The sequence below is a fragment of the Pundamilia nyererei genome, unplaced genomic scaffold (assembly GCF_000239375.1).
Source record: "Pundamilia nyererei isolate P.nyererei 1_Seehausen unplaced genomic scaffold, PunNye1.0 scaffold00056, whole genome shotgun sequence".
NCBI classification, from domain to species: Eukaryota; Metazoa; Chordata; class Actinopteri; order Cichliformes; family Cichlidae; genus Pundamilia; species Pundamilia nyererei.
This window is the reverse complement of record NW_005187457.1, coordinates 3,272,011-3,284,438: the sequence shown is the minus strand read 5'-3', so window position 1 is coordinate 3,284,438 and position 12,428 is coordinate 3,272,011. Positions and strand designations below refer to the sequence as shown.

The 12,428-nt window shown below is 41.4% G+C and overlaps 1 protein-coding gene across 1 annotated transcript in view; it reads right to left on the bottom strand.

The window, feature by feature from the left end:
- Positions 1 to 6: 6 nt before the first annotated feature.
- The window catches only part of atf6 (activating transcription factor 6), a 27,019-nt gene continuing 14,597 nt past the window's right edge, over positions 7 to 12,428 (bottom strand). The window contains exons 10-15 of the mRNA XM_013911096.1: positions 10,818 to 10,913; positions 10,628 to 10,730; positions 9,794 to 9,864; positions 8,917 to 9,028; positions 5,720 to 5,804; positions 7 to 595 (exon numbers count right to left, since the gene is read on the bottom strand). Coding sequence (XP_013766550.1) covers positions 399 to 595; positions 5,720 to 5,804; positions 8,917 to 9,028; positions 9,794 to 9,864; positions 10,628 to 10,730; positions 10,818 to 10,913 — 664 coding nt within the window. The 3' untranslated portion in view covers positions 7 to 398. The remainder of the gene's footprint in view (positions 596 to 5,719; positions 5,805 to 8,916; positions 9,029 to 9,793; positions 9,865 to 10,627; positions 10,731 to 10,817; positions 10,914 to 12,428) is intronic.

Genomic DNA, 12,428 nt, shown 5'->3' with positions numbered 1-12,428 from the left:
AGCTTTGGAGCTTGTGCAGAAAAAAAGAGCCGACTGAAAGTAAGCTGTAAGGGGTAAAAGTATTTGTGTTATGATGGGGTAACTCAAGGTTCAATGCTCTGCCCCCTGCCGCTAAACAATTACCCTTACATAAAGCGTCTGGGGTTACACGGGTAAGTCAGTGTTGCCACACAAGGAGCTAGTCTGCTGCTGCTTGGACCCTATTACAGTCCAGCTCCTGAACGGGCTGAACGGTGAGGACAAATTGAGCTTCCTCTGTAACCCCCAATGACTAGTTTTCTGCAGAGCACATTCATGCAAATAAAAATGAGAAAAATTATTAACTGAGGTGTTATCTTGTGCTTCCGTTTATGAGTTTTAATGAGGAGGTGTAAAGAACGCAGGAGTCGCTGATGATCTTACGCAGACCCCATTAGCACGCCGACAGGAGGCGCAACCTTGTTCTCTGCTGGGGAGTTCTGGTAAAACGTGTCAGAGCGGTTCACCCGGAGCAGAGGCGGGATGCTGGAAGATCTGATGTGGAGGATCCTGGTGTCTGTTACTACACAGTCAATCTGCATCATCACCTCAAAGTCTTTGTCCCTTATAATGCTGTCTGTAAGGCAAGAAAGGGAGAAGAAGGTTGTGAAATAAATCTGCAAATAAAGTTAGCGTACCTTCATTTTGGTGTTTGCTCGAGTGGAGCGAGTGGAAGTGTACTGAGTATTGTTTGAGACAGTTGACATTAGGTAGGGGGGATAACTGCAGGGAGTTTGGGTGGAGGCTGGGCTACACAGATGGAGTCCAGAGGTGAGTCACACGCTGGATTTCTCCATCGTGGAGATAAACAAAACATCTCTAAACAAGAGCAGGACATGCGAACTGGAAAGAAGAAAAGTCTGGCGAGAGTGTGGGAGAAAGAAAGAGTGATTGCAGATGATGAGTCAGGATGCTTCTTGCTGGGCTGAGAGACGAAGAGAAAGTTTGGCAAAGCTGAAAAGTCAGAAAGTTTTTGCCGCTGATGAGTCAGGCTGTTGTGTTTGAAGAAACCCGGGGAAAGCAGATGGTGTACAGTGCAGACAACGTTAAATACTGTATGTTTCACAGAGTCATCTGAAAGCTTGACCTACAAACAAGCAATCTGCTTTTATTTTGGAAAATTTAAACTTGGAAAAAGATACTGGACTTCACACAAGTGGTTCATAGTTTGTGGTATCCAGCAAGATATCTGCACTCAGCCTGGGGTGGAAAAAACACCCTTTAAAGTGGACATTCTTATAAACTTTTTCTGGGGAGAAATGGGAATTTAAACATGTTGAAGGGTCGCTTATATATTCACACTAACAAATAACTTGCGGCTTCTTTTGTGTGGGGGTTGAGATAAAATTCCCCATATGCATCACACCCAATCCAAACAGCCTGCAAAGATCTTTTAAAAAGCTTTGGTCATTTTTCCAGATACCTGTGTAAGCCATCAGCTTCCTAATCGTTCATCAGGACATACATTTGGAGGCAGTGGGAGTTCATCTGATTGTACAGAGGCTATAAAATAGCTCCTTCTCAAGACGGAAGATTCCACTGATGTTCATATCATTAGACAGCTAGTACCGGTAACTCTGACTTCATCTGCTGATAAACCTCCGATTTTGCACCTGCACTGAAACCAGAGCTTTTCCAATAGCTTCAGTGTTTCAGCAGACATCTCTGGAAGTCATTCTCTGCATCTGGATTTGTCGCTTTATGACCCTCTCAATTTAGGTCTGAAGGAGACTGGAAAAATGAATCATGTATATTGCAGCTGGATCAGTTCAAGGTCCCGTGCCTCTGAGAGGCTGGACTTATCACAGTGAGTTTACACATTTTTCGCCTTTTACGTTCAAAAGCAATAAAATCCACCCATGGCAAGGAACGCAGCTTTTGCTGCTACACTTGGACTTATGTGACCACTTGCTTGCAGAGATCAGCTGCTGTTAGCAGACATGAGATGAATAAATACTGTTTTTGTTCAGCCAAGCGGTTACTTGAGCTAAATGCTAAAAACAGCCTGCTAACATGCTGTGTTTACCATTTTAGTTCTATTTGCCAAATAGTGCTCCTGTAAATACAAATACTCACTATTTCAGTCGCACTTTGTTATTCCTTAATGAAATCAATACTTTTTAAGTGTACAGCAATGACCCTGTCATTTCTGGGCTACTGCCTAAACCATTATCCAAACTCAGGACTTACATGTAATACTCGACTCGGTTTACATCAGTCTTTCACCAGAATGCCAAACTGTGTAATGTCTTTTTAACTAACAGCTTGTGAGGCCTGAACAGTGAAAGAGGAAACACACAAACACACAGCTTTCAAATAGCAAGTCTTTGAAGAGGCTGCCAGATCTGCCATCCTGCTCTGCGTGGTCTCATTTCCTCCTTATACTGGTACCATCTGGATCTGTTTCAGAAACCTTCAGCGTCACAGCGAGCTGGTCTACGCTGATAAAGGCCCGATGTCTGGCAGCGGTGCATCTGAGGAAACCTGAGAGTGCATCTCAGGAGGACGTTGGCTGCCAGATTGGAACAAACTCTAAGGATATGTTCATGAAGGAAGGCCTTTTATTTTGTTTACATCAAAAGGAAGCATTATTCATCAGTAAGTACGGTCCCAAACTAAATAATGTGATTTAGGACAATGAAAATAAATGGAGGGTCACATTCACACAAACCATCAGTCCAGTTTTAATGAACTTTTCCAGTATGTTCGGCTTTAACTTACTAAACTACAAGCTATCATTCTACAGTAGAATGTAAGAGCCAATTAGAAGCAAAAAAAGTAATGCTCACCATTAGAAATAAAGAATAATACGCTTAGATTTGACTTAGTAACTGCCAGTTGTGAGGGGGAAAAACTGTCTGGTGAGAAGTTGCTAGCAGTAGCTGCAAAATCAATTGCTAAAGCCCCGATCACGGAGGCCTGCAGTCTGTGAGCCCTTGGCCATTGTTGATCACTAGGGAAACGTTTATATTCTGCAACTGGTTTGTGAGTGGTTGCTGGTAGTGCTGTGGTGCTGCTGCAGCGAAATCCTCCTTTTTAACCCGCTAGCAGGTTGCTGCGGTCATTTCCATAGAAAATGCCATTTCTGCCAGCTGTCCTGGATACAGAGTCTGTCTGCATTCAAAGTAAAAAAGCTGCACCTTTCAAAATGTGTTGGCTGCTGTGGGACAGCAAAACTTTTATTTTGAAGGGAAATGTTCTCCATTTCCTAATATTTCAAGTTTTCAAGTTGGGGAATCCACATTTTTCCCTAGCAACCAGAGGTTTCCAGGGGGATCACTGACTGGTCTCTATGACTGAAGCCTTACTGAATTCAACCAACAAGTGGTTAAGATTCATCTGAACCGCAGCGCTCAATGATGGACCAAACAAGTCATTTCTAAAGGCACATAATCACTATAGTCACTGGAGTCTTATTTTTCTGGAGTGGCTTGAGTTAAACATTTGGTTTGGTGAGAGTGAACTCCATTTCTGAGTCCTGCTGTTTAGATTAGGGAAGTAGGAAAATCTGACCCTCAAGTCAATCAGCAGTATAGAACTGTACATTGAACCCCCAGTGAAAGGCAGCCTGTTGGCTACAGTGCGCATGTATAATCTCACAGAAGTAAAAATAGACTGCAGTGCGTCTCATACATCCATCCACCTGTAAGTGATGTCAACCCTGAAAAATTCCCCTCTTTCAAACACGTCGCTTTCAATTGATTGAGCTACTTTCAAACTCAGAGGATTACTGAATAAACACACCCCACAGCCCTTATAAGGAGCCACTGCTGTGGCTGATACATTTTTAGAGAAAACCAAATATGTCTAGATTAAATAACTCTATGAAGTGTGGACGTTAGATCAAAAACTCCATCTTTAATGTTCAGTTATTGACCAAGACAGACTAAATGATCACTCCAGATTAGCCAAGCCTCTCCATCTCCTCCAGATGAAAACTATTTAGTGACTAGAGAAGGAAGGCATTCTTAAAGCAGAGCAGCAACAGGGAGCTGGAAAGAATTATCTTCCAGTACAGTATTACTCTCCAGTAAGAGGACAGTGTTTCTCCTTCTCTAAGGGTCTCACCCAACTAAATATGCATACATTTGCACTTAATCACTTCAAAGGTCCAAACAAGGACAGCATAAATCTAAAATGCTACTTGAAGGCTGCTATCTGTGCAGCACATGGGGCTCCATATCTAAAAGGAAAGAGGACTGTGTGGAGATTATGCTTCAGGAGAATTACTGCATCCTTTGCTTTGTCTTAGTCCTCACAGTCACAAGGCAGGAGCAGTTGTGTTACTTCTGAACATAAAACGGGTGTTAGCCCTCTCCCTAGGAACTACCGCAGCATCGAGCCAACTTATTACACGCAAAGACACGAACAGACAGGCATTAACCCGCTGTTTTGAATTTGTAACTCAATTCAAGCGTCCATGACAGATCATGCAAATTTGAGACCTTTGTTGAGCAATCGAGAATCTTTCCAGACCTGACGTTTCTTTATAAATGCCACCTTTGTTTGGCCATTTCAACAATTAGCTCACAAGCACATCTTGGATTTCACTATTTACTGCTTATTTCAATGGTTGCATTTGACTGGCCTGGACCTTAACATTCCTCCCTGACAAGACCAACCGAGAACAATGTTTACCTTCATCTATCTTCACCTAACACCCATCTCACAGAAAAAAAAAATCTAAATGGCCTCGTCTCTCCTGCTGAGTGAGCGGCTCACATTTCACCCACTCACTCCTCCCAGGGTTAGCTGCTGAAACATTAACCAAATTGGATGCTTCTCCACTCACAAGTATGAAGTTAACAGGAAAACAAAAAGGTTCTCAAATAAAAATGACAGTTCAACTGTTAACAACAGTGTGGTGTCTTCCTATTTGCTTACATCAGACATAAACACAGCCCCTCTTGAGCGCGTTCTCTCTCAGCTCACTTCTACACGTGCTTTGTGAAAATGTGTTACTGAAGCATCTAATGACCTGACTTTGATAGAACGCACTGATAATCCTGCAGATCTGACAGCCGTGAAGCAAAGTCTCGATGACGTCATGGATGTCAAAAACATGCATACACCAATTGTCAATCATTTGAGAATATGCACAAGTGCAAGTCTACACTTTCTGCTGATCCAGTGTTTGTTTTTGAAGGCAGGTGGTGAAAATAAATGAGCGACTACATGAGCTGGAAAGCAGCCCCCAGAACGCAACCAAGCGCGCTCTGATTGCCACCCACTCTGTCCACAGCTGTGGACCGCAAGAGCGTTTTCAAGAGTAAGTTGAGTCAGATGAGCTGTGTCTCTGCTCTCCCATCTGAAGCGGACATGAAATTTGCTTTAAGTTATTTGATTATTAAATGACAAGTTATTATGTGACTCAGTAACAATGAATGAATTGACCAGTGTACTCTGAGCAAAGTGCTTAGACTTTCAAGTAGGTTTAATAGTCAACTGATGCACTCCAGGCAAGAAACCAATGTTCTTCACTTATTTCTTTGCTTAACTGTTGTTTAATTTGCTTCTAAACTAAACCCTTCAAAACACAACCACAGAAGTAAAACACAAAACTCTTTGTTCTAATAGAATTTCTAACCCTTTTTTTCTGTAAATGTCTGAGGCCACAAGTAATGCATTCTTGTGGGCAAACGTGATTGAGAATGTGAACCTGGGCTGCCTTTTCTCTGCCACATCGTGCTGCACTTCTTACCATTTATGTTCATGGCTGGCAACACGACAGACATCTTGGGTGGACTTCCTTTATTGTGGCTGGTGGCAGGAAGTAGGAGATGATCCTGAGAACAAAGAAGAGAAGGTTGGAAATTGGAGAACGCAACAAACTCAAAGCAAACAAAACATTTGGCTTGTATGTGTTTAATGATAAAGAGGCCTTTCACAATGAGTTTAGAGCCTTTTCTTAAAGAATACACACGATCAGCTTCAGCAGCTTAACGAGGCTTCTGTCATCACGGGCAAGATAATAGGTGGAAGAAGCTGGGAGACGTTACAAGTTGCTTGTATTATTTATCAGAGCATGAAGCCGTTTGTTCCACAAAATGACTCCAAGCTGAAACTTTTAAAGCTATTAGAAGCACTGCTGTGTAAAACTAATCTATATCCAGTGCACATTTTAACAGATGAGTAAAACTAGCAAAGCTAATTAATTAATTAATATTAATAATAATGATAACAAAAACAAAGAAAAGGAGGAGATTAAGACAAAAACAGAGTCTAAGAATGAAACAGGATGACAAAAGATGGTTCTTATTCTTTTCACAGTTTGTGAGGCAAAAACATATTTGTGAACCCATGGAGGCTGAGAAAACCTAAACAGCTGCATCGACGCCTGCTGAAGACAATATCATGTGACCGGTGTAACGTTAACAACAGTGAACCTCAGCAGGTAACTGTGAGGTTCTGGTGTGAGTGACATGACGAATTAAGGTTGCTAAGGTGACGGTAGACAGGAATATGGGTCCAGGAGATGGATTACAGAAAATAAACAGGACAGGGCAATGACAGTTTCTATTTCATAACAGTGAATACGAGAATGTGCTTCGTAGTTTCTGTAACGTTTCATCAAAATGGTGCAAAAATTCATAAAGAATTTTGTTTCGGTTAAGTGTATGTTGTGATCTGTGCTCATGGGAACTAAATGTAAGCTGAAAAGGTGAAATTATGTGTTAAAAATGACGGCGTGTCTGTGATTGGAGAGTGGAAGGAAAAACAGAAAACACCAGCCACATTACTGCTCCTCATCAGGGGCTTGACAAGTCCACATGACAGCTGATGCTGCCATAGCGATGGCTGAAAGCTGGCAGTGTTTCCATCACGTCGCCCCAATGCACACTTACATAAAGCCACAGGCGCCACAACAGCATCAGAAGTGACACAGGGCCACACAATGACGGCAGAGTAAGACACGCCTGGACGATTCTTTCTTTAGCTCGCTGAGAGTTGTGTTTTCCATCGTCTTACCTCATTTACTACCTAAATTAAGACACAGGTGGTAACGCATCTGCACGGCCTTAAGCTGCCTTGATCGAAACGTGACCTTTTTGCAACATACTGCACAGAGTGACTTCAACTGCTGGAAGGTGCAAGAACAGACCATAATGAAAAAATACTTTTGTCTCAAGGGACAAAACTCAAAAAAATTTGTGACTGGCTTTAAAATATAAACAATTTAATCCAGAACTTTGGCAGTCTTGTAATAACATCATACCAACTGGAACAAAAAAAAGCAAAAGCATTCCTGCTTTGTCAGACACACACACCCCGAAACCCAGGAAACCAAATACAGGCAAATAAACGGAGAGAGAAAAGCTAACGAGGTCTGTGAGAATTAAAAGATGGTCACAGTGAATGACTGGCCTGTAACTAAAACACTTTACATGAAGTGTCTATTTATCATTTCGTCCTTATGTTTTTGTCATATTCATTTAAAAAAGTATTTTTGAATGCTATCTCCAGTTGAATAAAATCAAGATAAGATCAGATAACACACAGAAAGAAGAGGAATGGGCTAAAATGTGGAAAATGCAAGTGTAAGAGAAACACCTGAATAAAGTGCAATTCACCTTTAAAGAGTTCAAAATCTAAGAAACAAATTCCTAAATCTAACAAATCCACTGAAGCGCTTCATTATTGGTATTTTCTGTCTTTTTAATGCCTTTTTTTTGTAAGGAATGACTGGTTAATCAAACTAAAAAGCTGCCCTAAATTTACGTTTGAACTATTCAATTGTTTGTAAAATATCCACAAAGTTTCCTTTTGCCAAAAAACTTTTGTGAATGAAAGTTAAAAAGAGAGAGAGAGGGAGAGAGATTATTACCTGTAATGTTAATGGTTTCTGACGCGAAGTTGGAGAAAGCAGACCACCCTCCTCCCCCTGCATCACAAAGCTGCTACAAACTAAAGGCTGGCTACTTGACCTGCAAAGACCTTCACCTCGGGTACACCATTGTTGCCTTTGTCCTTGTCGTCACTATGCCAACCTAAAGCCGAACCTTTGTGTCTCTATCTTTGGATACATATGTCAAAATTCTCACCGCCCTGACTAACCCTGAGCTTACCTTCACCGAGATTATCCAGCAGTCTAGAGCAGGAACATCCTTAGCCTTTCCAGTTAAACTCAGTCCAGCTTAATTATCACCAACCACAGAAAAAATAAAAAAAAATGAAAAGAGAGAACAAAAAGGTGTTTTCCAGCTTCAAAAGAGTTTTTGATAGCAAATTTAATAATATCTCAGTGCTATCACTTTGGAAGCCGCTGTGCGTTTTTGTTGTTCAGAGAGATGGCAAAGAATAAAACTCCTGTAAAACTCAAAGCAAAAAGTTTACCGTGAACCAAACTAATTTCCCTTTTTCCTGGTTAGAATGAAGGGATGAAAGGCAGATATGAATATCATCAAGATAAGACTACAAGCCACATTTAACCATACATTTATATAGTGCTTTGTTCTATAAACTTGCAGGCCAATTTAAAACAAATAAAACCAAACAAGCACGCTTTCCAGAAAACTGGAATGGCCGATGGAAGCCCGTACCGGCACCGGCAAACTCCACACAGAATGGTTTGAGCAGAGCTTCTTGCTGTGAGGTAACAGTAATAACCAGTACCCCCCTGGCACTTAGTCTCAAATGCGCAACAATTAATAAAGATCAAGATAACTGACAGTAATATTTGGAAACTGGCCTTTGGTTCAAAAGAAACCTCTCTGCTGAAGAAGAGAGACATTGCACTAAATTTGAATCCCTTGCTTAATTTTGGTTTAATCACAAATCTGACCAGATTCAAACAGAATGAAATCGGTTTAGTGTTGATGTGTAAAAACTTCCAGCTGCATTTTGCTTCATGTGCCTAATTCTCCCATTCACCTCAGCTAGAAACAAGTCCAAACTTACCCTACGGAAAGACACGACATAGAAGGTGTCGCCGCGGCGGTTCAGCTCATCAAAGAAGTCGGTGTACGTGTGACGAGGGGCGTAGTACACCTGCAGCTCACTGCCAGGACTCCTGTGGAAGAAACGCAGATAAATATGAAAACACTCGTCAGAGGAATATGGTAGCAATGAAACCTACAAACATTCAAGCATGCATACTTGTAATTAACTGCAGATAGTAAATGTAGGATAATCTGTAATATATTTCAACTATATGATTTATATCACAGCATCCTATTTGATTTCTGCTTGTTCAAACACCATCAACTCAAACAGCAACTACTAAAACATCACAGTGGTCTGTGCCTCAGTATAACAGACTTGCCCAGTAATTTGCTGCTGGAGCACAAAGTAAAGCCTAAAAACTGCTACTTCGCTGTCTCACTGCAGCATTGAGTACTTCCTCCTATTTTTGGTGTTATGTTTTTTTCATCTGGCCTTACAGAGGTTAACTTCTGAAAGTGATTTTCTTTCATTTTCCTATGAACTCAGATATTTTGTAGCCAGATTTAAAAGCGCCAAAAAGCCATTGACACCATCTGTGTGATCTAAACTGTGCAGCAGAAAAGTTTCTCGTTCATCGCCAAACTTCTAAAGCGGTGTGCAAGGGTCATCCTTTAAAAATCCCTGCATCATAAATCGAATATTATAAAACTGTAAAATATAAAAAAAGGGGACAAATGCCAAAAACGCTCCAGTTTCTATTTAAAGCAACGCTTTGGTCAAATTCTACTAAAACACCAAAACATGGCAGGTTATTATGTCTACAGGTGCATCAACTAATCAACCTTCATTAAAACAAAACACCTGAAATTTTCTGTAGCCGGCCTTTACTTACTTTTCCGCAGTAGTTTCTGTGTATTGAACCGTCACAATCTGGCTGCCTTCATCCTCCTTATTTCCTGTTTTCTGTCAGGGAAAAACCAGACAATTAGCTATAATCTGTGCAACCACATCAATGCCCATGAAAGAAAACAGTAAAAATAAACAGTATTGCCTACATAAAAGCAGACTATACTTTCAAAACTCCTAGAGATCCACACACACACACACACACACACATGTGTCAAGGTTTTCTCCTGATAAATTACATCTCGTTCAGAAATTTTACAGCTGTCATGAAGAAATAAAGACTCAGGTGGTGATCCACAGGCACATGTTACGTCAGAGTGAGCAGATTTACTGTTCAACTCCAAAGGCCGAAAGGGTAAAACAGCTGAATACAGACAGGCAATAAACACCTCCACCTTTTCTGTTAATACAGATAAGAACAACGTGTGTATATATGAAGTGGGCAGATGGTCGGCTTTAGTAGACTGGACCTGCTGTGACAGATTTTGAAAAAAAAAGAAAAAAAATGGAAAAAAGGAGCAGGGGGCACTAATCCCATAGCTCCCCTCTAAGTGTTATGTTTACTTTCTCAGGGCTGCCGGATTAAATTCAGCCCAATAAAGAGAAACGAGAGGCAGAAAAAGGGGTAGGTGTGACTGGAGGTGAAACAGTGGTGAAAGACAAGCTTTGGGTTGCCAAGAGACTTTTAAAGTGGAATGGCTTGAAATCCAAATGAGGTTTAGTTTGCAATATGTATTGCCAGCAGCAAATATCACGTAAATTTGTGCACGGACCATTACGTGTGTTTTACTGTTTTGCAAAACACGCTGCTGTGACTTACCAGAATCGTCCTGGTGGGTTTGTGGTTGCTGTTATTCTCTCGTCTCGATTTGGTCTGCTGAACTTCGTGACGGTGGACCCAACCCCTCAACTCATGGGCCAGCCTGCCAAATTAACACAGTGCGTCTTTGCATTTTAGCATGAGGGGAAACATATGGACAGTAAGCTGTATTTGAAATAAAGTTACTTACTCAATGCACTTGGTCCTGTTGACAGAAGGCTGGCAGGGCGGAGATGGTCTGACAAAGATGGGATCCTTTACCACCATCAGGGCTTTATCTTCAGATCTAAAACAGAATAAAAAGCACAGAGATGTGAAATAACCAAAGAGCCAAAACTTTGCACAGCCACTAAGATACTCAAAAATCTACGTCAACCTGCTACAAATATTGTGAATAAAGAGCAAGAACTAATATGGCTGCATGCAGTTCACTGCAGGCTAAGTACCCATGGTGGAATAAGTAACAGGGAACAAAGTGGCACCAAATTGGAATTCATCATGGCTTTAATGTGGTGATAATTACACTAGGAACTAATAGTGTAATTATTATTTTGCACATGTTGAGCAAAAAATTCTTTTTGCTCAACATGTGCAGAGGTGGCAGTGATCCAATCGCTGAATGCATGCATGAAGACATATACTTGCATCAAAGGGGCGAGTGCAGCGACGCATGCTGCTGTAAATCCTGCGCACAATTATCATAAACATGCTACAGAGTTGAGCATTGCCACCCAAATGGTCACATATAGTCTGACTCTGAACACAGACAGATGAAAACAATCAAACGTTACCACATTTAAGTTCAAATGATTAGCACCACGCAGCACCTCCTGACTTTACTCTGCAGATTTTACTCCCTGACTCTGGTTAGAGAGTTACAGAGAGTGAATGTAACTCTCGAGGTGCCGATGTAGACTACCCAAAGAAAGTGCCCACCTGTGCGGGGCTTTGTTAAGAAAAATGTAAGTCAGCGACGTAATCCCTCCCCTGGGCCTCACCGATGTGAGCCAATTTGTTGACTATGCCTCATTTTCCCGTCTCTTAATGTCCTGGAAATGGTTCCATGAGACAACATGTCAGACCAAAGAGGCCTGATAGTAAGTTTAAAAGAGGGGCCCATTTTAACCTTCAAGCACATGAGCAGCTTCCTGTTCAGTGGGACCCTAAGATTAGATCGCATATCTCCCCAATCATTCTTCTCACTGCTGGGTTTGGTGCTGTCACCCCTTTTGCAAAGGCTAATGTGTTCCTTCCTGCCTGCGCTGTGTTTAATGCTGCTGAGAAACTTGATACTACACAAGAACAGTCTGCATTAACATGTGACAAAGCCTAGGCAGAGATCTAACACACAACGCAGGATGCCTTGGAGACGTTAGATGTTTGATCACCTTGCAAAACATAATTTTCATGACATGGGGAGTCAGGTATGGTACCAAACAGGAATGTTATTCATGCAATTTACAAATTGCAGGATCTGGAGTGCATTTAGAAAAAACAAAGAATATATACATAAGCACATAGAAAAATAAACTATTAACAAGATACAGCTTTCTGTCAAACAAGAACTGACCCCAATTTCTCACCTTGCAGTTCAAAGCGCAACTACTAGACTACAGCAAGGACGCTGGAGGCATTCAAACGGCTGTTTGGACAAGGTAGGTGATCAGCTGCCACTTGTGTTTACATGGGCCTTAATGAGCTTCACCGGTTCAGACTGAGCACAGGTGCATCCTGGTCTACTTACATACTGGATAAACATGCTGTTGTGAAGGCAGTTAGGGGGTTTAGCTCATTACCTGTC